The following is a 26,661-nucleotide window of genomic DNA, read 5'->3' as shown; positions in this document are numbered from 1 at the left end:
GGAGCCGACGACGGAGTCGCGGCGCCGCGCGGAGGCGGCACCATGGGTTGCCCCGATGGAGTCGGCGCCGGAGAGGCCGGAGGACCAGCCGGCGTCGACCCTGAAGGACCCAGCGGCGCCGGGGCCGGAGCCGCCGGCGGCATCGAGGCCGGAGCACCCGACGGCGTCGGGGCAGGAGCACCCGAACCGCTCGGGCCCCCAGACGGGGCCAAGGGGCCCGCAGGCGCCGTAGGCCCCGCCGGAGGAGACAGCGCCCTCATGGCCATGAGGAACTCCTCTACCTCCTCGCGCGACGCGCCTTGCCCAGGGACCGACGGGTATGGGGCAGTCGGGCGACCCACGCGGGGCCGCGGGGGTGGGGCCACCCGAACCCCCGGCCGCATCGCGCGAGCGTCGGGGGGAGTCGGGGGTGCGATGACGACGCCCCGACTTCTTGTGTTTCTTACCTGAGGAACCGGAGGAATGGTGGCGACTTCCGGAGTGCTCGTGGCGGCTCCGCGACCGTTCTCTCGACCGCTCCCTCGACCTCCGACCGGACCGGGACCGCTCTCGACGCGGGGCCGACACCCGGAGCTCGAGTAGCTTGCGGGACCGCTCCCGTCTAGCCTTACTCGTTAAGGCCCGGCAGTCGACGCAGGCCTCCACGTCGTGGTCCGGGCCCAGACACCGGAGGCAGAGTCGATGGTGGTCGGTGACCGACATCGTGCGGTCACACCCGTCACAATTCTTGAAACCGGGCATCCTACCGGCACCTAAGAAGTAGATATTATCAAAAAACTTTGGTCAAAAGACCGGAGTACTGCTCTTCGGATCTGCGCTAACTGGCGCGGAAAAAAGAAGAACTGACGTCAGCGCGCGGAGGCGGCGTCTATATACTCCAGCGACGTCATCACGGCGCACGACGCCGACGACGCGGAGCCGCAGGGGACGCCTGCAGACGACGCCTACCGACGCGCAGGGGTACTGCTACGCAAAAGTTTCCGGATCCAGACTGACGCCTGGGGATATTCTAAGGTAAGGAATCTAATACTAACCTGTTTCTTTCAGATACACGTAATAATGTTATTATTTGTGTGAGGTCCTGAGCAAATCCACTTTCCTGTAAAAAACTACAATCCTCCATCTTTGCTAGCAGTGGCACCTAGCTACGGTTTATGCATATTTTGGAAGGACCAGGTAGCCAGAAGCATAGAAATGATGCCATGGGCTCTGGAGCAAGCAAGGGAAATGGCCCTTCCGACTCTTGTTGGGATAGGAAAATACAGAACTTTACATGGTGTAATGGTCCCTGGTGGCACTGCACCTGCCGCGCCAATGGTAGCTACTCCCCTGGTACTGACATCAGTGCATGTCCACTACACGGAAACAGTGAGCTGGTGCCTCTAAAAGGAAATGCTGCAATTAGTGTTATGTGTAGCTTCCATGGGTGCAGCAGGTGCAATGACACCGAGGCACAGGGCCAGAGGGGCCCACTGAATGCTGATTATTGCTGTATTTCACAGTTCAAACACCCATTTAGTAGCGGATTTGTAAAAAGTAAAACTAGAAAACCCGGGGTTGATCCCGGCTTTCTCACATAACCAAATTGTGTGGCCTTAGTCAAATAGTTTATTTCAGGAAAATGCCATGGCTTAAATAGGTGAGTTCAGCATAAGAGGCATACTAATATATTGTTAGATGATTTTTGGGGGCAGAATTTTATATAGTGCAAACTCAACCCAAAAATATCGGAGCGCTTTACATGAGCACCTGTTGCGTTACAGACTGACACATTAATTTTTCTGTGACACAGGGAGATTAAGTGATTCACCCAGAATCACAGGCTGTTGAGCATCACTGCAGAGACTCGGACCCGGTTCCCCAGATTCGAGGTCGACCACCCTAGCTGTTTGGCCATATCCACTAGACTATAATGCTGTTGCTCTCTATACAAGAATATGGGCCACATATAGGGTGCACATGACAACTTGTTTCGTCTGTTCACTAATGGCATTGCGACAGGGGAAGGGAAAGACTGGTTCTATTTTTAAAAAACGTACTTTTAATCAGTGTTGTGCACTTATATACTAATGTGACATAATGCCAAAGCTTCAGCGTGTTAAAGAAAGGCCCATATTTTATTTTGGAGAGGCTTTTTTTTATTTTCTGTGATGTTTGCTGCATGATTAATGGCAAGCATTTCAGGGCTCAGCTCGTAAAAGAGGCCTGTGCACTGATATACTAAGAACTATCAGGCTGATCTTTATCCACAAACATCAGTTGTCCCGTCATAAACAGGAACAATGCACAGAGCACATTATTTCCAGGCCTTCTAAAAATTCCAATTGATGCATGGCAGTGAAAAAATACATTAATCAGAGAGGCCACTGGTGCCTTTAGATCCATGTAGCCACCGTCAATTTCAGCAAAACTTATTAAAGAAGTGGCATGTGCGCAGCTTGAGACCAGCCCTAAATGTACATCAGAGTCCTTCTTAACACCCCATCAACCCCCTGCCCTCCTCCCATCTTCCTCACACCTCTCGCTGGCACACAAACGATCCCTGCCCCCACAACAAACATCAAAGTTTCTTTCAGCCCAGGGCGCAGTCCCAGTCAATCGATTACAGCCAGCCCTGCTTGTTAGTTGTTACCCTCTGCAGCCCTCCCCCTGGGACCCGCCCTTACTGCTTCTTCCACAGTGAACTCCTTCTCCACACTGCTTTACAATGCACCCTATGTTATTTAAAGCAGCTGCAAAATGTACTCTTGCGTGAATTGTGAAGTGTGCGCGCTTTACAAACCAGATTGCGCGCTCGGGGAGTTAGAGTGCGCGCGTGCACATGCACGCAGTTTAGAGGGAACACTGCCCACAACTCCTTCTCACGCCTTGAGGAACAAGTTACAGATATATCGTTACCGAAGGTAAGTAAGAGACATTAGTTAGTATTAGATTTCTTACCTTAGAATATCCCCAGGCATCAGACTGTATCCGGAAAGTTTTGCGTAGCAGTACCCTTGCGCGTCGGTAGGCGTCGTCTGCGGCCCCGCGTCCGTCGGCGGCGCCGTGATGACGTCCTCGGAGTACTTAGACGCCGCCTCCGCGCGCTGATGTCAGTTCTTAGGCACAGCTTTTCCGCGCCAGAAACGCAGAGCCATGTTAAAAACCAACACTGGTGCCATTGAAACTAGGGCCCTGAAAGGGGATAACCTTAACCCTAGATATCAGTTCGCAGAACGGGGAGGATGGGTGGGGCGGTAAGGAATCTAATACTAACTACTGTTTCTTACAGATATATCGTTACCGAAGGTAAGTAACTTGTTCATCTGAAAGAAACAGGTTAGTATTAGATTCCTTACCTTAGAATAGATACCCCAGCAATACCAACCCCGGTGGTGGGTCTGCGAACCAATAATCACACCAGAAAGTCCTGGAGGACGGAAAGGCCAAAGAAGCCATCCCTCCGGACTTGGCTGTCCAGGCAGTAGTGTCTTGCGAACGTTTGCAGCGAGGCCCACGTAGCTGCCTGACCGATGTCCTGCAAGGGGACTCCCCAGGGCAGTAGTAGCCGCCGTGGCCCGAGTGGAATGGGCCCTCAGCCCAACAGGAGGCTCCTTTTTCGCCAAGGAGTAACAAGCCTTGATACACAAGACGACCCATCGAGAGATGGTCCTCTTGTGCACCGCCCGTCCCTTCTTAGCGCCCACATAACCAACAAAGAGTTGGTCATCCACCCGGAACTGGCGTGTGCGATCTAGATAGAACGAAATCGAACGTTTTGGGTCCAGACGGTGGAGCCACTCTTCCTCTTTTGAGGGATGCGGTGGCGGAAAGAAGGAGGGCAAGGTGATAGACTGCCCGATATGGAAGGCCGTGACAACCTTGGGCAGGAAAGAGGGTCTAGTTCGCAACACAACCTTGCCCGGATGGACAGAAAGAAAAGGGGGATCGGGCGAAAGAGCCTGGAGCTCACTCACTCTCCTGGCAGAGGTGATGGCAACCAGGAAAGCAGTCTTCAGAGTAAGAAGGCGGAGAGGACAGTTGTGAAGTGGCTCAAAGAGAACACACATCAGAAAGGTAAGGACAAGGTTCAAGTTCCACTGAGGCATCACAAACGGAACAGGAGGGAACGTGTGTGATGCCCTTCAGAAAACGAGATACAATAGGGGTCTTGAACAAAGAAGGTTGATCAGGCAGCCTTAGAAAGGCTGAAAGGGCAGAAAGGTAGCCCTTGATAGTGCCCAGAGCAGAGCCCTGCTGGGCAAGAGAAAGAAGGAAGAGAAGAACCTCAGAGAGAGGGGATCCACAGCCTTTGCTGTGCACCATGCCACAAATTAGTTCCACCTGTAGGCGTATACCGACTTTGAGGGACGCCTGGCTGCCAGAATAACAGTACAGACTTCAGGAGGCAAGTCAAATGGCCTCAACTGTCGCCGCTCAATCTCCAAGCATGGAGGTGGAGACTGGAAAGGTTCGGGTGGAGGACCGTCCCCTGCTGCTGCAAAAGAAGGTCCTCCTGAAGAGGCACGCGAACCGGGGGATCAACTGACATACTGAGTAGCTCGGGATACCAGTACCTTCGTGCCCAGTCTGGAGCCACAAGGATGACTTGGGACCGGTCGCGCCTGATCTTCCACAGCACTCTGGGCAGAAGTGGTATAGGCGGAAAGGCGTATAACAGACCTCAACTCCACTCGCGACGAAAGGCGTCTCCGAGCAAGTGCCGCCTTGGAAATTCCAACGCGCAGAACTGATGACATTGCGCGTTCTCTTCTGTGGCGAATAGATCTAACCAAGGCTCTCCCCACTGCAGAAAGAGACCTTGCGCCACGTCCGAGTTCAGACGCCATTCGTGATCCATCATGCATCGGCGGCTGAGTTCGTCCGCCCTGGCATTCAGAGAACCTGCCAGGTGTTGAACCAACAGGGTCACACCCTGATGTCCCAGCCACTGCCAAAGGCGCAGAGCCTCTTGGCAGAGGGTCCACGTCCCCACCCCGCTCGGTTTGTTGCAGTACCACATGGCGGTGGTGTGGTCCGTGAACACCTGCACTACACTCCCCCGGACAGAGGGGAGGAATGCCTTCAGTGCTAGACGAATCGCCCGCAGCTCCAAAAGGTTGATATGGAGCCGGGACTCCGCCGGAGACCAGAGGCCTCTGATCTCCGCCTCTCCCATGTGGCCTCCCCAGCCCTGGAGGGACGCGTCGGTCACCACCACGTGCTCCGGTTGAGGAAGGGAGAGGGATCTGCCGCTGACCCAATCGTGGTCCGTGAGCCACCACTGCAGCTGTCTCGCAGTGCCCTCCGAGATCAGGACATGGTCGGACAGGTTGCCCTGATGCTGGGCCTACTGAAACTTCAGGTCCCATTGCAGAGCCCGCATCCGCCACCGGGCGAGATGCACCAGAAGGATGCAGGAGGCCATCAGCTCCAGAAGCCGCAGCGTCAACCTGACCGAGACCCGATATAAAGGCTGAAAGTGTGGAATCAGAGCCTGAATATCCCGTACCCGCTGTTCGGGAGGATAAACCCAAAACTGCGCCGAGTCGAGAACCGCTCCGATAAAGAGGAGTTTCTGAGAGGGGCACAGGTGTGACTTCGGCACATTGATGAAAAACCCCAGCTGGTGCAGGAGGTCTGCCGTTGTCTGGAGGTGGTTGACGACCGTCTGGGGCGAGCCCGCCTTCAACAACCAGTCGTCTAGGTAGGGGAAGACTGAAACCCCTAACCTGCGCAGATGAGCTGCGACCACGCCATCACCTTCGTGGACACCCGTGGGGCGCTGGTAAGGCCGAAGGGGAGCACGGTAAACTGAAAGTGCTTGTGGCGAACCGTGAACCGCAGGTAGCGCCGGTGGGCCGGCAGGACGGGGATGTGGAAATAAGCGTCCTGCAAGTCCAACGCTCCCATCCAGTCTCCAGGGTCCAGGGCAGCTAAAACCTGAGCCAGTGTCAGCATTTTGAACTTCTCCTTCCGGAGGAAGCCGTTGACGTTCCGTAGATCCAAGATAGGGCGTAGGCCGCCTTTGCCCTTCTTGGGTACCAGAAAGTAGTGGGAGTGGCAACCACACCCTACTTCTGGCACAGGAACGCACTTGATGGCCCCTTTGGCCAAGAGGGCCATAACTTCCTCCTGCAGAAGTCGTAAATGATCCCCCGATACGCGGTGTTATTGCGGTGGCATGGCTGGAGGGGTCGCCCCGAAGGGGAGGGAGTAGCCTCCCCTTCAGACGATTTGCAGCACCCACCTGTCCGATGTGACAGTGCGCCAGTGGAGGAGGTGATGGCAAACCCTGCCCCCCACTGGCGTCACATGGGCCTAAAAGCACGGACTAGGAGGGTTTCGAGGCAGATGCTGCGGGGGAAGGTGTGGACTGGCCTCGCTGTTGTCCCCGACCGCCGCCACGGCGGTTTCCACGGCCGCCACCGCGTTGGATGTTAATCTGGCACCACGTGTGGGTACACCCCTTCCTTGGCCACGAAAGGAGCGAAAGGCACCCATTTGCTGGCGCGGGGCCGAGAGGCCCAAAGACCTGGCCGTAGCCCTGGAGTCTTTAAAGTGCTCAAGCGCATGGTCTGCCTTGTCGCCAAAAAGGCGACGGCCATCAAACAGCATGTCCATGAGGGTATTCTGGACATCGGCCGAGAAGTTGGCAGACCTCAACGGTGACGAATCGCCACCGTCGTTGCCATCGCCCTGCCCAGTGAGTCGGTGGTTATCCAGCCCACACCAGATGGAATACCGTGTCGCATCCCGGCATTCCACAAGGGCCTGGCCGAGTTTAGCCCGTACCTCCATCAGGCATTCTGGCCTGGCAGCACGTCCGCGACCGTGTCCCACAGGGAGTGGGTGTAGCGGCCCAAGAGGCATGCGGTATTGGAAGACCGCAGTCCCAGACTCAGAGAGGAGAATACCTTCTTGCCGTATTGCTCATACCTCTTGGATTCCCGATTGGGGGAGCCGTCGGGAATGCGGTCTGGGAATTTGACGCCTGGATGACCAGGCTCTCGGGGGTGGGGTGGGTGGACAGGAAACAAGGGTCGCCCGGGGCCGGGCGGTGGCGTCTGGCCAAGTTCCTATCTACAGGCGGACCTGTAGCGGGCATGGACCAAGTGCCCAAAAGAACGTCAGTCAAGGCCTCATTAAATGGCAGCAGAGGCTCTGCCGAGCTTGACTGCGGTATAAGGACCTTAGTGAGGAGGTTAGTCCTCACGGCCGCAACGGGGAGCTCAAGGCCCAAGGCCTTGGCCGCCCGCGCCAACACCACACTGAAGGTTGCCCCCTCCTCCGTAGCCACGGTAGGAGGTGAGACAAAACCAGTATCTGGTGAGGTGTCCAGACCACAGGCATCCCCAAGTCCACCTGTCCAGTCCTCTTGGGACTGACACTCCCGTGTCAGAGGGTCCTCAGACCCCTCCCAACACTCCTCATCACCCATCTCCTGATAATCAGGGTTGTCAAATGATGGGGCCGGTTCATTGAAGTAAAACTCCCCAAGCGGCGCCGCTCCGGCGCCGGAACCGGATCAAGGGAGGCATCGGGGACGGCGCTGCCCGAAGACGGTGCCGGAGGTGACACCTGAGGGACCGGCGCCGGTGAGGTCGTCAGGTCAACCAGCGACGACCCAGGTCCAGAAGCAGATCCAGCGGGGCCCTGCGGCGCCGGGCCCGAAGCACCCGCCGGCATCGGTGCCGAAGCACCCGACCCGCCAGGGGCCCCAGACGGGTCTGCTGGGCCCGGAGGCGCCGCGGAGCACGCCGGAGTGAGGGACCTCATGGCCATGAGGAAGCGCTCGATCTCCTCCGGCGTCGCTTGCTGCCCAGGGACCGGAGGGTATGGGGCAGGTTGCGACGCCCGCGACGCCGACGGAGCTGCGTGGGCGGTGTCACCCGAACCCCCGGCCGCGTCGCGCGAGCGTCGGGGGGAGTCGGAAGAGCGATGACGTCTCTTCGACTTCTTGTGCTTACCTGACGACTTTGAACCTGAGGAGTGATGGCGACTCCCGGAGCTATGATGGCTCCGACCCCGCGACCGGTCCCTCGACCTACGTCCAGACCGGGACCTCTCGCGGCACGGGCCGACTGCCGGAGCTCGAGCCGCTTGCAGGATCGCTCCCGCCTAACTTTCGAAGTCAGGGCCCGGCAGTCGGAGCAGGTCTTGTCGTCGTGGTCGACGCCGAGACAGTGGAGGCACCGGCGGTGAGGGTCGGTGACCGACATCAGTCGGTCGCAGTCCTCACATGGTTTAAAACCTGGCATCCCTACCGGCACCGTTCGGAGTCGAAGACTCGAAAAATGATCAAAAGCGATCGTAAAAAGTTTAGTCAAAAAATGACTAAGGTACCACTTTTTCCGGATCTGCGCTGCTGGCGCGGAAAAAAAGAAGAACTGACGTCAGCGCGCGGAGGCGGCGTCTAAGTACTCCGACAACATCATCACGGCGCCCACGACGCCGGACGCGGAGCCGCAGACGACGCCTACCGGCCCGCAAGGGTACTGCTACGCAAAAATTTCCGATCCAGTCTGACGCCTGGGGATATTCTAAGGTAAGGAATCTAATACTAACCTGCTTCTTTCAGATTATATATTCATATCTCCCTCACGCGTTCGTAAGATTGAGAAGGCCGAAATCTTGCCCAGAGTTCTGTCTGATCACTCTCCCATCTCGTTGGCTGTACGGCTGGGCCCGGCTCGTTCTCTGCCCCGCTGGGTCCTCTCTTCCTGGTTGCCACAGGACAACTCATATCACCAACAAATGTAAGTGGCCCTTACTGAATATTTCTCCCTCAATACTAACACTGAATATTCCCCGGAGACCCTGTGGAAGGCCATGAAGCCAACTCTGCGGGGGGTGGACATTGCCTTCGGCACCGCCCGACGTTGGCAGCGCTGCGATAAGCTGATCCAATCGGAAGCAGAAATCTTAGACCTGGAACGAAGGAGCCAGAAGGCTGATTGTGCGACAGCTCGTCATCAGCTTCCCATCGCCCAACAGACATTCGCCAGCGACCTATTTGATGAGGCCAGGCTGTACTGGCTGGCCATGCGTAGTCGCATTTATCAATGGGGGGACAAATCCAGTGCCCTCCTGCTCCATCTGTGTCAGCAGACGCTTCGTCCTGTGACCCTTCCCGAGATCCTGAGACCTATGGGCCAGGTCCTTACTGATCCAGCAGGTATTGCAACTAGCTTCGCTGACTATTATGGAAACGTATATGCCTCACAGGAGACTCTTTCTGCGTACACCACTGATCAATTTCTGGCCGACCTGCCCCCGCGATCTTTATCTGTTGATGTGCAGGATGACCTTGATGCCCCGATCACCGTGGTAGAGGTCCAATCAGCCCTTACAGACATGCGCTCTGGTAAATCACCGGGACCGAACGGGTTTCAGTGCGAGTTCTTTCAGAAATACTCGTCCCACATATCACTGCGCTACCTAGCGGCTCTTCTGGCTGCAGTTGACGAGGGCTGCCTCCTGGGTGACTGGCACCATGCTGGGATAGTGGCCTTCTTGAAGCTCTGCCGACCCCCTGAGCACCACACCTCTTAAATACCAATCTCCCTTCTAAATGTTGAGGCCAAACTCCTCGCCAAAATCATTTCTAATCGCATTCTCCCGCATATCTCTACGCTTGTCCATCCCGACCAGGCGGGCTTTACGCCCAACCGGGCGACTCAGCACAATAATCGTCGGGAGCATAACGCGATGGCCTCTGTCGACCGGTTAAATGAACTGGCCGCGCTCCTTCTAGTCGACATGGATAAGTACATTCGACTGGATGCATGTCATCTATTCCATCTCACAGCCATTTCATATCTGGCGAGGTACCAGGCAGGGCTGCCCCCTGTCCCCCTACTTATTTGCCCTAGCCATTGAGCCACTTGTAGCCTGGGTGCGTGTGAATGCCCAGGTGTATGGCTTCGAGTGGTCGAGCGAGGTGTCCGATCGTATAGCGATCTAAGCTGATGATGTCCTATTCTTCTGTAGTATGGCCTAGGGCCTACTTTGCGTGCATGTTATGTTATAATGGCTTATTAGAAGTTTAAATGCCATTTTACCATTTGCTGCTTTTGCACACGACACTGCATAGCTGTTTTTGTAAGTTAGCCTTCACGAAGGTCTACACATGAGAAAAGGTTTGTTTTAAACATCTCTAGACTTACATTGTGCCACTAGTCTGCACAGTGAGTGCTAAAGCCGTCAAGGTTATCAAAACATGTTCGTTGTTTTTCAACATGTTCGGGTAACGTTTTCTAGACACAACATTTTGGCAGCTGTCAGCCAAGTAAGATTCTGGTGTCCTTATTATCACACACTAGCCAGGGTTTCCCACACTTGGAAGATTTCCTTTTCCAGGGATGCAGATAGTCTATGCTGATCCAGATGTAATTTACTCTTACTGAGCAGAAAGGTAATGGGGTCCCCCAATACAAGCCTAAGAGACCTTCTTTAGTTTATAATACATAGTTCCTATATAGGGAGGGTGTTAAAACTAGGCGCTGTAGGACCTGTTTTCACCATCATTGTAATATGATTCCTCCTTTTGTATTTTATGGAATTGTAGCCATGCTGACCATATTATTTTTAATCATATGTCTGCTTATGTTGGCTAAGATACTGCACATGAGGTCACATCGTTAATATTAAATATTTTAACCTTACTGTGTCTCTTATTTACTCCTGTTGTGGACTGGTATGAGAGTATAACAAAAGTGTTCTCACTTCCCACCATTCCTGAGATGGTCCTAAGTCGCATGTTCTAGGTTGTCTAATCATTGGTTACTTTGCTATAGGACGAAGAGCTAATGTGACACTGATACTAGCTGGTTGGGGTTTTTCTAGGTACTGAGGTGAGTTTCTGGTACACCACAATTCACTGATGTCCTAGGTCTCTGTGCACAGTTCTGTGTATGAGCAGGATCCTTGCAACACTTCTTTACACGTCCGAATAGGTCTGGCCCCCGGTTACTCTGCATAATGGAAATCTTTGGCTAAATTTCTGGCCTCTACATGAATGCACACAAGTCTTGTTTATGGCCTCTGCTACGGGGGAGTGATCAGTTGGGGGATTGGGTGCAACAGGTCACGGTTGTGCCTGATGGCTTTAAATATCTTGGGGTGTTCTTATCGTCGTCCCAACCGGACTCCTGGTCCAAAAATCTAGCTCCCCTACTGCCTCAAATTACACAGGTGAGCATTTGGTCGTCTATGCCCCTGACGTTGTTTGGCAGGTAGGGCATTTTCAAAATGGTTTAGTTACTGTACCTACTTTACCAACTTCAAAACTACCCATACCCCATAACCCACCCATGGTTCCGACAATTGAATTCAGCCCTCACTCATTTCCATTTCCTGGTAGGAAGGAGGGGGGGGGGGGGTTGGTGCCTTGCGAACATGTTTCCAATCCACTTATGGCGGGGGGCCTCACGACCCCGTATGTCCAGCTTCATCATGCAGCCTTCCACCTCCTTGCCCTAAATGACTGGTGGTACAGCAACCGGCAGGACCCTGCTTATGTGCTTGAACGATGGCTGATGGACCTTAAATCATTACACACAATACTCTACTCCAGCGCAACGCTTGGATCGCTGCCGCCCGCGACCCAGACTGTCTTTGCGATCTGGCGGCAAGCTCTGCGTAAGATCGGCTGGTGGGGCAAACTTACCAAGGAGACTCCCCTCTGGCATAATGGCATCCTGCCGCAGCTGCTCGAGTTACCTGGGTTTGTGGGCTGGGGTGCTATTGAAATCTCAATGGTCGGGATGTTCTTCGGGGCCAAACTCTCAAGTCATTGCAAAAATTTCAGGCTGACTTCCAAACGCCCCTCTCCCAATTCTATAAACATCTTCAATTCCGGCATGCTTCCCCCCCCCCCCCCCCCCCCCATCTACCACAACAAGATGCTATACACAATCTTAGCTCTATTGAGGCCAAGGTGTTCATGGGCGAGATGGGCGCACACAAAATCACAGCTTTATACCGCACCCTGGTCATTCACAGGCAGAGGCTTGGCAGGACGACCTGGGTCCACTTGACGAAGACGACTGGGTGGAGGCTCTAAAATACCAGCGCGGCGCAGCCATAGCAGCATGTCTTCGACTCATACAATTCAAATACCTCCACACGGCAAACTTTACCCGCTATCGGCTCTGGTGCGCTGGGATGATTGCTTCTCCCTCCTGCCTCTGCTGCGGGTTGGCCGCAGTCACCCTCCTCCACACGGTTTGGGAATGCACAGCCCGGTCACGCTTTTGGCGTGGGGTGCGGACCTGCATTTCTGAGGTCCTGGGTAGGGACAACCCGCGATCGCTGCGCTTAACCATGCTCACATTACTGTCGAAATCTGAGTGAACAGGTACCTGCTATTTTTGGGGCTTACCCTTGCTAAGCGCGACATTGCCAGGACCTGGAAAACAACCTCCCCGCCTTCGATTGGGGCCTGGAAGCATGGCCTTGACTTCTCTATGGGGCTTGAAATTCCAATTTTTAAGGCACGCGGCTGCCCCTAGAAAACCCCAAAATATGGAAGCTATGGGCCAATTACCAGTTCCCCCGGCGCGAAGTATTGAAGATTTGCCCTGTTGATTTCATGTTGGGTGTAGGCTCGGGGACCGATTGTACATTTACTGTTTTATCACAACTGGAATTATGCATAAATGTAGGATGTGTAGATCAGGTGATACCTTTGTTTTTGGTTTTCAATGTGCATTTTTTACAGCCTTTGCTTAAATGTACACTCATGTTTCAGAGGGACTCATTGTGAAATGTTGACATATTTACCACTGTCATTTTATACATGCGATATTTTGCCCTGGACCCTCCTGGGCTTTATTGTCTGTCAACAATAAAATCTGTTGTGAAAAAAAAATCTGCATTTAAGATTTGTTAATACATGGTGCAAAATGTGTGCGTAAACAATCAGCAGTACGTAATTTGGTAAAGTGAATAGTGCAGGTAGCATGAACTTCATAATATTAACTTGTGTGTTGTATAGTGTTACATATCACATTCATAACACTGTAAATATCATACTATATAATTACCCAATCTATGATGCACAATTAAGTGATCTATGGAATGAACGAAGACTAAGTCACCCTCGCATGGATTGAAAGTCATGGCTTTCATCACAATGCATTTTGTGATGGTTAAAAGTTTTATTTATTTTTCACTTTTATCTAATAGGAATCAGTGCGCTGTACACCAAAACAACAGGCAGGGTTGAGTTAACCCTTTAGATATAATGAGCAAATGGCCAAAGAAGGCATGAAGTCAAAAACATAATCACAACGGTTCAAGTCATTCACACTAACGTACACAGAGGAAGGAAAACAAAGAATAAAGGAGAGCACAGAAGCTAAATGCCGCAGGGTACTGAGAGTGGAGATAAAGGAAGAAAGCAGGGGCATATTATCAAGGACCGGTGTTAAAATTATCGCCGTTTTATCGGCAGGAAACTGCCGATAAAACGGCGATAATGGGCTTGATAATACGCTCTTGTTAATTCCCATAGAAGCCCCATGTTAACACCAGAACATGGGCTTCTATGGGAATTAACAAGGGAGTGTTATCAAGCCCATTATCGCCATTTTATCAGCAGTTTCCTGCCAATAAAACGGCGATAGTTTTAACACCGGTCCTTGATAATATGCCCCGCAGAGCGTTTAGTCACAGGGTTTAAGAAAAAGGAATGGGAAAAATCTGACAAGTAAAAGTCAATATCTGGAGACTAAGATGTGTGCATTTTTGAACACTAACAAGAAAAGTATTTGTGTTAGATAAGGAAGAGCTTAGCAGTGGATTTTAGCAGATATCAAAACTGTTCAAGTCAGATTATTTATGTTGCTTACAATTTTAGAGTAGAAGGAACACATGTGAAAACCAACTTAGGATTGTTCCTCTTAAAAATTAATTATAGGTAAAAAATGTGGGACAAATGTGCTGAAAAGCGCATACCTCATAAAATGGATGCACTATTCCTTTGTCCTAGTTGCCTTGGGAATTGTTCACTTAACATAGTTTTTCATCGGATTGTGAAAGTAAACTTAAATAATAGAAGAATCTTGTTTACCAAAGCTTCTCTTCTCTTTTAGAGATAGCGGAGTAACTGAACGGGGGTATAGTTATCTGCATTTAAGTCAGTTATTTATAATGTGTCGGTTGCTCAAATGTAAGGAATGAAAACTAATCGGAAAGGCCTACAAGCTAAGGAGAGCTAGACGAAACGTACAGAAAGAGGGCAGGCAAAAGAAAAATCGCAATTTTATTTTTAATTCAGACATTGTCATCAGCAGATTTCCACAATATAACCTACCTTACAGACAAACAGCAGGAGATCTGCGTGGCACGTGAAATCCATAGACAAAAGGAAGAGAGCCAATTTCTGCACAACAGAAATGCAGCGTTCATGTGCCAGCGTGAAAGGAAGAGGTTCAATTTCCGGGCTTTCTTTGGTTGCAGACACCTCTGTATCCAAAGTTGAACGGGGCCACTCTGCTGTTCGTCGCAAGCGTATTAAATCTTTAAAGTGCTAAACAAGAAAAAAAGGGGTATTAATCATAACATAAAACTGATGAGCCAAGCCCCCCCATTTGTGCGTATACAAATCCAGGAGCAAATGACCCAGAAACAAATTGTATGCACGTTCTATGTTCCATAAAGTTTTAAAGGTCGGGGATTTTAAATGACATATCCAAAACTTCATATTTCAGTCCAAACCTTAATTGTGCCAGTCGTAGCTTCTTTAGCGGTGAAAAATGTCCTCACATAAAACATTTGTTATGGTCTAGTGAGAGACACACTAACTGAGTCAAGCCCACTGAAGCTATTGCTTAGCAAGTCCATTAATTATTGGACACGGTACCTCCTCCTCATACCAATGTCACAAATGGGAACACATGACTACTGCAACCTCGACTCTTTATTGCCAATAGAGGACACAGAGTGATTAATTAGATACACTTTCGTTTGGGTGCCTTCATTCCACAAAAGTGGTTGGGTCCTTGTAAAGCTAGGGAGGTTGGATCTCTAGAGAATAAAATAATAAGCAAATGAACTTCCTATGCTAATGTTTAATACATCCGAAAAGAACGATTAAACGTTAGCATAGGAGTACATCTGCTTATTACATTATTCCACAAAATGTAGTGGTATGAAATTAATTTCAAGGTCAGAGGAGGTCTTTTCAGGTACCCGTGAAATATGGCCTTCTACCAATGGCAAGCATCAATTTAGTCATATTTCCTTCTCGTTAACTAATTAGTCCTAAAGGAGGACAGTACATTTAGGTGTCTCAAGCAAATGTATAAAGCTTCACCAATGTCAATTATTCAATTAGCCTAATTTTCAAGAATTGCAAGCTAAACAATTACAATCTAATTACAATCATGGCACACTGTTAGCTTTAACTTGCAGCAACAGCTTAAAGAAATCTGAGACTTCTATAGATACAAAGTGTTTTTAACAGAGAAAGTGTGGCTTTCTCTAAAACCCCGTATTTCCACTTTGAAAAAAAAACACAGTTTTCATGAAAACTGGAACAAAATCAGCAAGTTATATAAGAAATAAGCATGGGCGAAGTCTAATATGTTAATATACTGCCATCTCTACAATTTTGGAGAAATTGACAAACCACTTCGCTTTCAGCCTTTTGGTTTAAGAGGTCATCAGAACCTCCTCACAAATGGCATTTTGTTTGGTTCTCAAGTTCAAAGCATCACACAGATCATATATATATATATATATATATATATATATATATATATATACACACACACACACACCCACACACACACACACACACACACACACATATATTCATACTCTCTCACTGAAAAAAAACAAAGGTTGAAGTGACACTATAGTTAAGTATGGAAATAGGATCAAAGGTTACGTTACCCCCTTCGTTGCTTCTGTCGGCCAACTGCCGTCGCAAGCACTACCTCCGTAGTGCTGCGCACGTCCGTTGGCCGCTGCGGCCCCGCCCTCTTTGCTAAACCGCCGCACTGCAGCATAATTGCCGCCGCGGTTAAGCAATGTTAAAACAAAACCAGAACTTCAATTAAAAAAACGAGAGGTTAAAGTGATGATGCAGTCAGGTGCTGAAATAAGATAAAAACTCTTATTTAAAAACTAAGAAACAATTAAATTCACCAGTTATAGTTTACTTAGCTAACTACAACTTAAGCGCCAGCCATGCCCTACTTAGGACCTTACATATAAAATCACTTATATAATCAGTGATGACATCTCAAATGAGTTACTGTCTGTACACGTGTGGTGCATAGAATAGACGAACATCAGCCCTAGAGGCAAGTGTGGTTGTACATGTTAAAAGTTATATGCTGCATTGTTTAAAAATTACCAACATTTGAGTTGCAACTAGTACTCCATATTAAACAAGGTTAATGCAAAGAGCACCTGATGTGGGTTGCAGATGTATGTTTTAAAGTAGATTGTGGCTTATAACCAAAGAATGTTAGATAACATCTTTAAGATAGCCCAAAGTTTCTGTTGCAAATAGATCGTCCAACAGTGAATATCTGTTAAGTGCCAGAGTGAAACAGTTGCAATACAGTGCTATCAACACATTCTATGTAAAGAGGATGTTTATAATGTATGGATTTTTATTTCCAGAACATTCTTGAAGATTTTGAGCCACTAAATATTTCCTGAAGGATGTACAATGTAGGTGTGTCCCATTTAAAGATACTTTATCTCACATTGGAGTTGTAAGCATGGCTCTGCTATTATGCTCATGTCAGGAATGTGTTAGTCTATTTTAACAAACTATCAAAGTTGTTCATAGAGCCTAGCAGAAGGTGTCTTTTTAGTGGCAAATGTACATCTGTAAACCTCTTGACTTAAAACTGCAGGTCACGTTAAGTCATTAAAAAGGTAATCCCATTAGGGTGAATATACTACAAATTCTTTTTTGGCTAGTATTTAAGGTTTAAACAAAGGGTGATCCGATAAAATTCTATAGAGGCATTTTGCTAAGTGGGTGAACGCCTGTAAAAGTGAATAAAATCAACCAAATGTGCGTGACTTGATAAATGCTGCGTGTCCAGCATGTGGTTAAAGGTCATGCCCATTATCATTTAATTGGTGACAGAAAAGTGACAGCAGTGTGTTGAACGACCTCAAGTCCGCAAACCCTATATGGCACTGTCACAAGTATAGGATGATATCAGTGAGGTCATCTGTAGGAAGCTGACTTTTTAAGTGGTTGTGCCAATGTAAGGAAACACTATGCAAAAAGTACACACAACCCTTATTGGTTTACAGGGCTTAAATTAATAATCTCAAGTGCTTTATTTGGGTCAGTGTGGTCGAGCAGCTAAGGCTTATTAGGGGGTATTGTTAGGCATTTGTTCCACATGCAAAATCAATAAATAAGACACACAAGGAGAATTCAAGACCAAATTGGGAAAATAAGACATTGTTATATAATCTTAGAAACCAAGATCATTGAAATTAGGTAAGTACTTTTGGAGTTCTAGATTTTTTGTAGTATTAGAAAAATACGGTAAAACATGGGTTTTGAAGTAGGATCCTGGAACGCAGTAATGTTATCCTAAAGGAGAAAAATACACTGCATGCCTATACTTGCGAGCGGACCGTGAGAGTGCCTTTTGGGACTTAAGGTGCTTAGGGGCCAAGGTCCAAGAAACCACCAGCAGTTCAGGTTTACCTGCCCTGGTGAGTCTAGGTGCAGAGTCGCTGGTCTCGTTGGTAGTCTCCAGCGCTACACGGTAAAGTCAATGGCAAAAGTGCCTGTAAAAGAAAGACTGCAAAGGGGCGTGTGGGGGTGGTAAACTGGGGACACGTCCGGCAGAACCAAAAAGAGGGCTCAGCTCTTGAGGGTCTCTGGAACATAGGGACACAGCTGATTTACGTGAACCCGGGCTGGGTGACTCTGGTGCAGAGGTGTTTTGTACGGCGGGTCGCTGCAGATAGAGGCTGTCACTTGGCTCGGACGACTTGGGAAAGGAGAGAAAACAGGACAGCAAGGCCACTCTGGATGAAGTGCTCTTGGATCCTTAAGTCCCTAGACGGCAGATCAGTGTGCAGACTGGGCACGCAACAAGCCTTGGTAGTTTCAAAGGCTGCTGTACCCAGGGCCTGAGGAAAGTATAACGCATGCCAAAATGTAAATTTACACCACCAGTTTTAGTTTCTTGACATAAGTAAGACTATAAAATAATGAAAAAAAACTCCCACACAACCTATATGCTTTCTCTGTAGGCTTATGACAACGCTATGGGCTACCCTCTCCTGATGAAGGTGGATATAATTTATCATCTCCACTGGAACGTGAGTTGACCTGGTTGCTGAAGTGTTCTCTCAGTGACTCAACGGTGTATGCCAACTCAGGCTGGGTAGTGTATGTAAGAAAGTGCCCTCTTTCTTGCATGGTATGCCCCCACTTTTTGCTGAATTGCTGATGTTCTTTGACAGAGTGTGCTCTGGGCTCCTGCTAATCAGGTATCAAGGACCTATGTTCCTTCCCTAAAAACTGCATTGAAGCCTAAACCCAATTGGAATCTCTGGCCATATGTCACCCCTGGTAAATGGTACCATAGGTACCCAGGGCACTGTGACCAGAGAAGGCCTCTAAGGGCTGCAGCACTTATTGTGCCATCCTTAGAGGCCCTGTACCCTGACACTCACACACTGCCTTTGCAGGCTGCGTGTCTTGGTGCAGAACAAAGTGAAGAGTCGACATGGCACACATCTCTGTGTGCCATGCCCACAAATCACTGCCCTGAAATACATCAGTCATCCCTCTAGCTGGGTGCCCTATGCCAGTGGCGAGGGTACAGGTGCATGAGCCCTATGCCCCTACAGTACCCAGGTCCATTCCTGGGCACTGTAAGTGCAGTGCTGCCATTAAGAGTATATGGTGCTGAGAGTTTGACATTACGAACTCCACAGGACCATAATGGCTACACTGAAGACTGGGAAGTTTGGTATCTAACTTCTCAGCACATTAAACCCACACAGATGCCAGTGAGGGATTTAATGTAAAATGCACTACAGAGGGCATCTTAGGGATACCCCGTAAAACTCGACCAACCTCTAGTGACCTGACTGAGTGGTTGCCTAGGTTGCCACCACCAGACATGTTTCTGGACTCCTGGGTCAAGAGCTTGCTGCTCTCGGGCATGAAACAATGCACATCCTGGGACGAGGTGCAAAGCCTCCTCCCCCAGGATGGGCAGGGTTCAAGAAGGAGAAGCTTCAAAGGGATGCAGCCTTTGTGAGCCTCTCCAGACCATTTGCTGCTTTCAGCAACTGGCCCCCACTGGTTCTACCCCCCACTTTGGGCGGAAGAACCAGCAGGAAAAACAAGTGAGGAAGAGAGGTGTGCCCACCTCTGCCATCTCCACACCTAAGGTGGGGGAGGCAAAGTGAAGCGCAACCTCGAGTCCCCGCTATCTTGAGGATGGGGGGGACCCAGCCAAACAGGGACATGCTCCTGCCCCCCTCCCACTGGAGAGTGGCAGAATAAGGGGTGTACTCATCCCAGTGAAGGGACCCATTGGTCCCTTCCCTTCACCTACCTGTAACGCCCCTAAAGCACAAGTTACTTACCTTCGGTAACGATATATCTGTAAGAAACAGTAGTTAGTGTTAGATTCCTTACCTAAGAATATCCCCAGGTGTCAGGCTGGATCCGGGAAGTTTTCGTCAGCAGTACCCCTTGCGCGTCGGTAGGCGTCGTCTGCGACTCCGCGTATGCCGTCGTGATCGCCGGGATGACGTCCGAGTACTTAGACGCCACCCTCGTGCGCTGACGTCAGTTCTGTACATAGCTTTCCGCGCCATGAACACAGAGCCATGCAAGAAACCGACCCTGGTGCCATGAAACTACGGCCCTCAAAGGGAGATACCTTAACCCTAGATATCGGTTCGCAGAACAGGGAGGAAGGGTGGGGCGGTAAGGAAGCTAACACTAACTAATGTTTCTTACAGATATATCGTTACCGAAGGCAAGTAACTTGTGCATCGGAAAGAAACAGGTTAGTGTTAGATTCCTTACCTTAGAATAGATACCCCAGCAATACCAACCTCGGTGGTGGATCTGCGAACCAATGATCACACCAGAAAGTCCTGGAGAACGGAACGATACCAGTACCTTCGTGCCCAGTTCGGAGCCACAAGGATGACTTGGGCCCGGTCTCGCCTGATCTTCTTCAGCACTCTGGGCAGAAGTGGTATAGGCGGAAAGGCGTACAACAGACCACAGCTCCACTCATGACGAAAAGCGTCTCCGAGCGAGTGCCGCCTTGGAAATTCCAACGCGCAGAACTGATGACAATGCGCGTTCTCTTCGGTGGCGAATAGATCTAACCAAGGCTCTCCCCACTGCTGAAAGTCCACAAAGGTGAGATTTTTGTCAATCAGCAAATGTAATGGCTATATGAACAGGAGGGCTTGTTGCTTATGATCCTCTTATATTATTCTCTTAGCTTCCACCTACAACTAAGATTTTCGAACATAAACCCAGGCACAGAGTCAGACCTAACCGGGTGACAGTAGCCTTGGTGTCCACACAATAGTTTACCTCACAAACAGAAGGTGAGCAGAGATCTCGAAACACGATGAGTATAATAAAGGTGCACAGTGCCCCTAATATTTGTGAATGGTATGATTGGAGACAAAAGGTATTTATACTGTCTGTATGAGCATATGTGAGTTAGGACATGTGAGTTAGGATGTATCAAGACAAGGATATACACCAATAGATAGAACCCATATAGAAGAATATGTGTACATGAACCTTTGGTCAACTGTTAGTAAGGCTATTTTTGTTCCAATAGTTAGGGAAATAATATTTTGTGTACATCAATGACTTTGTCGGTACACCAATATGGGTTGTAGTGTAGATAGTATAAACTTCTTTCTTAAAGACCAGTTGAATTCTAGCATGTACATATTGAAAATTTTGGTTGCTGAATTTAATTTATGTATTTATAGGCGCTTTGCCATTCACGACTGTTTCCTGCTTCAACAAGAGTGAAAATTTTGGTCTTGAAAAAGATGGAATAAAATGAGAACCCATCGAAACGCGTCAACGCACACTAAGCAGTACACAACCCCTCTGCATCGCACTACTTGAACGGCCAAACTATATGTAAATGTTGTCAAGTATTGTTTGGATTATATAGCAAAACAGGGGATGTGTAGATCACTAAGACCAAGTGCATAGGTCTGGTGCAATACTCTTTTATAAATTCTCTCATATGTGTTTGTACTTATTTGTGACTATTGTCATTTCATATTGTTTTTAATTATTTGATGGCATGTACAATTGTACGGTAATTTTTAATGTGAAATTTTAAATGAATTTGTAACCAAATAAATTGCATATCAATGGAATTCAGTGGTCTTTGAGGTATATACAGGAATAGGGACTACAGTATGTTGTTAGTGAGTGAAAGGAGCGAATGATATCTTGAGACTCATCAAGTGTGTGAAAATTCTTTTTAAATAATTTACCCATTGGGATCTTGCTATTTTACACTGTGACAGTGCCCCAGTCCCACTGGGTGTTTGAAGGGGCCCCTCTCTTTTTATTACATATTTAGGGGCACCCTGAACCTTCCTTCCTCAGATCCAGCAACCACAAGAAGAGAAAACGAAGGACGAGAAGCCATGCAGAGCTAACAAGAGGACTCCCCCCACTAACTTGGCCCCAGACCTACAGGTCTGTCTCCCCACGAACCTGCTCACCCAGGCGTGTCCAGCGGCCAGCAACCTCAAAAACCCCGGAGGACCTGCCTGCCTTTACTTGCCAAGCTGGTTCTCCTGTGAACACCGGACGTGTTTGAATTGCAGCTTCTGGTGCCAGCAAGGAACCGCAAATCCAGCCCACTCTGCACCCACCGAACCCGGCCCAAGGTCGAATGGAAAAATTCCACAAGGAGGTCCTTCCGGCGATCCTGACCCGAGATTCGGCGACCCCTGACCTGCCTCAAGCCTCCAGACGATGCCTGTAGCCTCAATCCAGAGGACCCCCTACCGCGACCAGAGCGGGAAAGAAATTCCGAAATTCCATCGTCACAAGGCACCCCTGCACCCTACGCCCCACAGCCTTGTGTCCCCAACCCAGCGGTGCCTACCCAACCCTCAACATCCCAAATTACCCCTCAAAGTGGTGGTCACTCCTGGAAGATCCTCGTCCCCGAGCCTGTAGTGTTTCTTTGTCCCGGATAATCTCCATTGAAATCAACAGGGCACTCAACCTCAAAACAGCACCCTGCACCCAGCTGCGCTAGTGCTACTGAGGGGGCCCCTTTTGTGCTAACTTGGTCCCCAACGTGACCTGAACTAAGCCCTGGGAGCTTTGCTCCCACAACCCCGTGGCCTGCGAGCCAGCAGCCACCAACCGGAGCCCCCCTATCCTCCATAGGATAACATTGGGCCTCAACACTCTGCACCTGGCCGCCCGAGTGCCGCTGAGGGTGCAACAGTGCATCACTGACCCTGGGAGACCCCCAAGTCTAACCCCAGAACCCTAACTCCAAAGAACTATCAATTCCTTTGAAACCGATAACCTGTTTTTCCTCATAGAATAACATTTACACTTTTTCTCCCAAAAAGTTTCAAAGTGTCGACTTTTGAAAACTGAGAATATTCCTTAAAAATTACCCGATTAACCAAAACGCATTTTCTCAACTGTTTTCAGGAGATATCCCAGTGCTGAATCTAGGTATCCAGCACTGAGTAAGAAAAGTATTGTTAATTAACTGCTAAGGAAATTTCCTCCCATAGGATAACATTGGTGATTCTATGTGAAAATGTTTAGAAGTGTCAACTTTTGAAATACAAGAATATTCTTTAAAAATCGTGCATCTAACTAAAACGTATTTACTCAACTGTTTTCAGGAAATGTCCCAGTGCTGAATCTAGGTTCCAGCACTGTTTTTGTAAAAGGAATAAGAAAAGTAATTAACTGCATTGTACTGAAAAAGCCTATTGATTCCTATGTACTGAGTCTACTAAGTTTGTGCATTGCAACCCCTGTAAACTCTAATTGGTACAAAGTCCTACTGTATTTTTGAAAGTATTCAACAACAGCATTTTATATCTGAAAAGTAACTTAATGCTTACCTGTGCCAGACTTGCTTGGTTCTAAAAGTAAACAACAGTATATTTTTTTTATACAAAAACAATTGGCCTAGAGTTCAGCTCTTAAGTGTGTGAATTAATTTGCTGACTGAGTGTGTACATCAAATGCTTAACACTATCCTCTGATACTGCCTTACTGCTCTTTAATGCTCGACCAAGTTACCACTTTAGAGAGTAAGGTTCTATCTAACTTTAACCTCTGCCAAACACCTGGAGACCCTTGGACTCTATAAACACTGTACCTCACTTTGGTGAAGAATATATAGAGCCAATTTCTTACAGTGTATGTATGTGATGTGTGTTTGTTAGTGAGGTGTTGTGTGAGAGGTCAGGATGATAGTGTGGTTGAATTAAGGGGATAGACTAAATGTTCCAATATACATGTCATTTTTACAAATTAGGATTATGTATTCAAATAAATGTGACATGTATATAAAAACTGAAAAAATGTTTATTTGCACTCATGAATGTTTTGTGGTTTCACTAATATGCTTTTAATTTTTGTATAATCAGAGAAATATAAAAAAAAGTTATATATAAAAATAAGAATGAATTGAATATTATAATACAATTTATACAATCAGTTGTTGGATTTGCCTGAATAGCAGAGGGTAGCCCATTGAGCTGTTATAAGCCTATAGAGAAAGCATATAGGTCATGTGGGAGTTTTTTTTCATTATTTTGTGGTTTGTTTACAACTTGCTCCCAGACCTACAAATTAATTTTACGGGGTACCTTTTTCATTCTAAACATAAGTAGAACTATAACAATAACTGCTGAGTTTCTATGGTTTTGTGGGGGGAAAACGTGAACCAAAGTTTAAAGTCCTTTTAAACTTTGGGTGAAATGAAATGACATTTAGATTAGCAACACGCTCTAATACCCGAGGGTGTCTAGGCCGGCTGCTCTGCAGTATTGGCTGACCAGAAGGGGATGTTAAATTGGTGCGATAGGGCTAATTGTTGAAAAGCCTTTTTTTTTTTTAAAAGCTTGTGGAACGCCAAAAGATTGCTTTCCCTCAAGTGCCAGAGGGAGGGAGTTCCACAAGCTAGCTGTGCCTTCAACAAAACTTCTTCCCCCATGAGGAAGTTTTGGCCCTGGCGATTACCAGATTTGAGGAGGACTGGAGCAGCCTCTCTGGGATATACCACCGTAAACTGCTTGTAAAATATACGGGGCCAAGACCATATAGCGCTTTAATGGCAATGCTAAGGGCCTTGAATTCGATTAGTCTTAACTGGTAGCCAGAGCAAAATTGGGAGGGCATGAGCCACTGATTGATGTTTCGGGAAAGCAAGCAGCAGATGAGGACCTGCATTTTGTGGAGGAATCGTGATTGCACATTGAGGAACAGCCCGCTGTAGTAATCAATTTTTGACAGGGTAAGTGCTGCAACCACCACTTTCTAAAGTTCTATTGCAATAAAAGGTTACATTTTCCTGAGAGTATTAATCGTGAAAAAGCAAGCAGAGGTGATTGCATTTATTTGTCCCTTGAAGGACAGCTTGGTGTCAAAGTAAACTCCTAAGTTTTTCACCTTAGAGACAAGATTTGGGATTTCTCCCACTTCCCGTGGCCACCAGCTTGGTTGCCAGAAGGACGTTTTTCATCCAAAAGGAGCACCTCAGTTTTTCCTGTGTTTAGCCTCAGGCAGTTTTGGGATATCCAGTGTCCAACTTCACGCATACAGTCATGAAATCTTGATTTGGTGTCCTTCGGGTCCCCTTCAATGGATGCCACAATTTGCGTGTTGTCGGCATATGACACTGTCTTAAAGCCGAAGGACTTTATGAGAGAGAAGAGGGGGATGACAAAGGTTGAAAATGGTCATACTCAGCGAGGAACTGTGCGGCACTCGCAAGGAAAGGTGAACAAAGGGGACTTGTGTCCACCAAACTCCACCCATTGCTCCCTATCACTGAGAAAGGGCTTGAGTAGAGACAAAGCCCTTCCCCTAATATCCACTGAAAGAGCCGGCTGATAAGAAGATCGTGATCAACCCTATTGAAGGCTGCAGAGATGTCCAGCAGGATCAAGGCTGTCTTCCCGCCTTTGTCCAGGACCCCTCTTATTTCCTCTGACACATTGATCAAAGCCAGCTCAGTGTTGTGTTGACTTTTAAAGCCATATTGAGAGCTAGCTAGAAGTTTATTATCATTAACAAACAGGGTTAGTTCTATAGTCATAGCCTTCTCCACGATCTTGGCTGGAAAAGGTAGTCAAGAGATCGGCCTGTAGCTGTTCCACTGTATTGGAAAACACCCACAGGAAAACCTATTGTTGAAGATATCTTTGAGGTAATTTACTATAAACTCAGGGGCCAAGTGGAGAATTTTCAGGAGGCATGGATCCCAGGGCATTCCAGATACTGTCTGACTGAGAATCGTCATGACCTGTGCATCTGAAATGGGATTAAACATATTAAAACTAGGGATAATGACAGCTAGGGAGCCTGAACAGCTTAATCACTGTTGTAGTGAAGGTGGGTCCCTCGGTTCGCCCTCGCACCACCCGGTGGGTAGAAAAAAAGGAGTCAGAGACTGCTTTAACTTTTGCCTGAGAGTAATCGGCTAGCAGATTCCAGAATTCTTGATCTGCATACGTGCTTTTCGTACAGGGAGTTTACTCAGCTTCTGTACAGTGGAAAAGAGTTCTTTGGATGAATTAGGGAGGTCCTAATTTCAAAAGGAACAAGCATTTGCAATGCAATAGGTCTCGCATTAGGAAAGTTTGAGCTATTGGTATTGTAAATGACAAATTATTTATTTATGTGTTGGTTTTGAAAATAGCGAAATTAATAGCTTTGTTATTTACAATGCCAATAGTTTTAACTTTCGCAAATGTGACACCTATAGCATTTGTAATACAATATGTGTTGTATTTACGTGACTTAGATGTATTGATATTACAAATAAAAATGGCTTTTATTTTTTTAATAATTAATACTTAACTAAAAGTTATTGTAATTTATAATGGCAATAGCTTTTGTAAATAACTTTTGTGAAGATTATGTTCATTGTATTTTATTGTGACGAAAATCCAAGAATAGAAGTGAAATATTAACATTTTTTTGTGACATTTGTAATAAAGCTTGAAACATTGAGAGAACATATTTGAACTAGTTGTTGTTGAATGGTTGCACAGATTGATGCTGTGGTGGCGCAGAGTGATGTTGTGGTGGCGACGAGTGAAGCTGTGGCATTCAGTGATGCTGTGGTGGCGCAGAGTGAGGTTGTGGTGCCCCTGAGAGATGCTATGGTGGTGCTCAGTGATGCTATGGTGATGCGATATATAGAGGGAGGGCAATAGATAGATAGACAGATAGATAGAGTGGTTGCGATAGATAGACAGATAAAGTTTATTTATGTTGCATTGAGTAGAGTGTAATATGAGGTGTGTAATTATATGGCACTGAGTGGTATTATGTGGAGTGTATGTACGTTGCATTGAGAAGAGTGTAATTATGTGGCGTGTAATTATGTGGACCTGAGTGGTAATCTGGGGAGTGTATGTTGTATTCAGTAGAGTGTAATGTTGTGC

General features: G+C 47.9%; 1 protein-coding gene across 4 annotated transcripts in view; it reads right to left on the bottom strand.

Annotated features, from left to right (window-relative positions):
* Positions 1-26,661, bottom strand: part of BIRC6 (baculoviral IAP repeat containing 6) — a 2,208,279-nt gene that overhangs the window by 1,123,296 nt on the left and 1,058,322 nt on the right. For all 4 annotated transcript variants that reach the window (XM_078648748.1, XM_078648749.1, XM_078648751.1 and 1 more), the window contains one exon: positions 14,300-14,515. In XM_078648748.1, coding sequence (XP_078504874.1) covers positions 14,300-14,515 — 216 coding nt within the window. The remainder of the gene's footprint in view (positions 1-14,299; positions 14,516-26,661) is intronic.

Source organism: Lissotriton helveticus, chromosome 6 (assembly GCF_964261635.1).
Source record: "Lissotriton helveticus chromosome 6, aLisHel1.1, whole genome shotgun sequence".
Taxonomy (NCBI): domain Eukaryota; kingdom Metazoa; phylum Chordata; class Amphibia; order Caudata; family Salamandridae; genus Lissotriton; species Lissotriton helveticus.
This window is presented reverse-complemented; position numbering and strand designations above follow the sequence as displayed.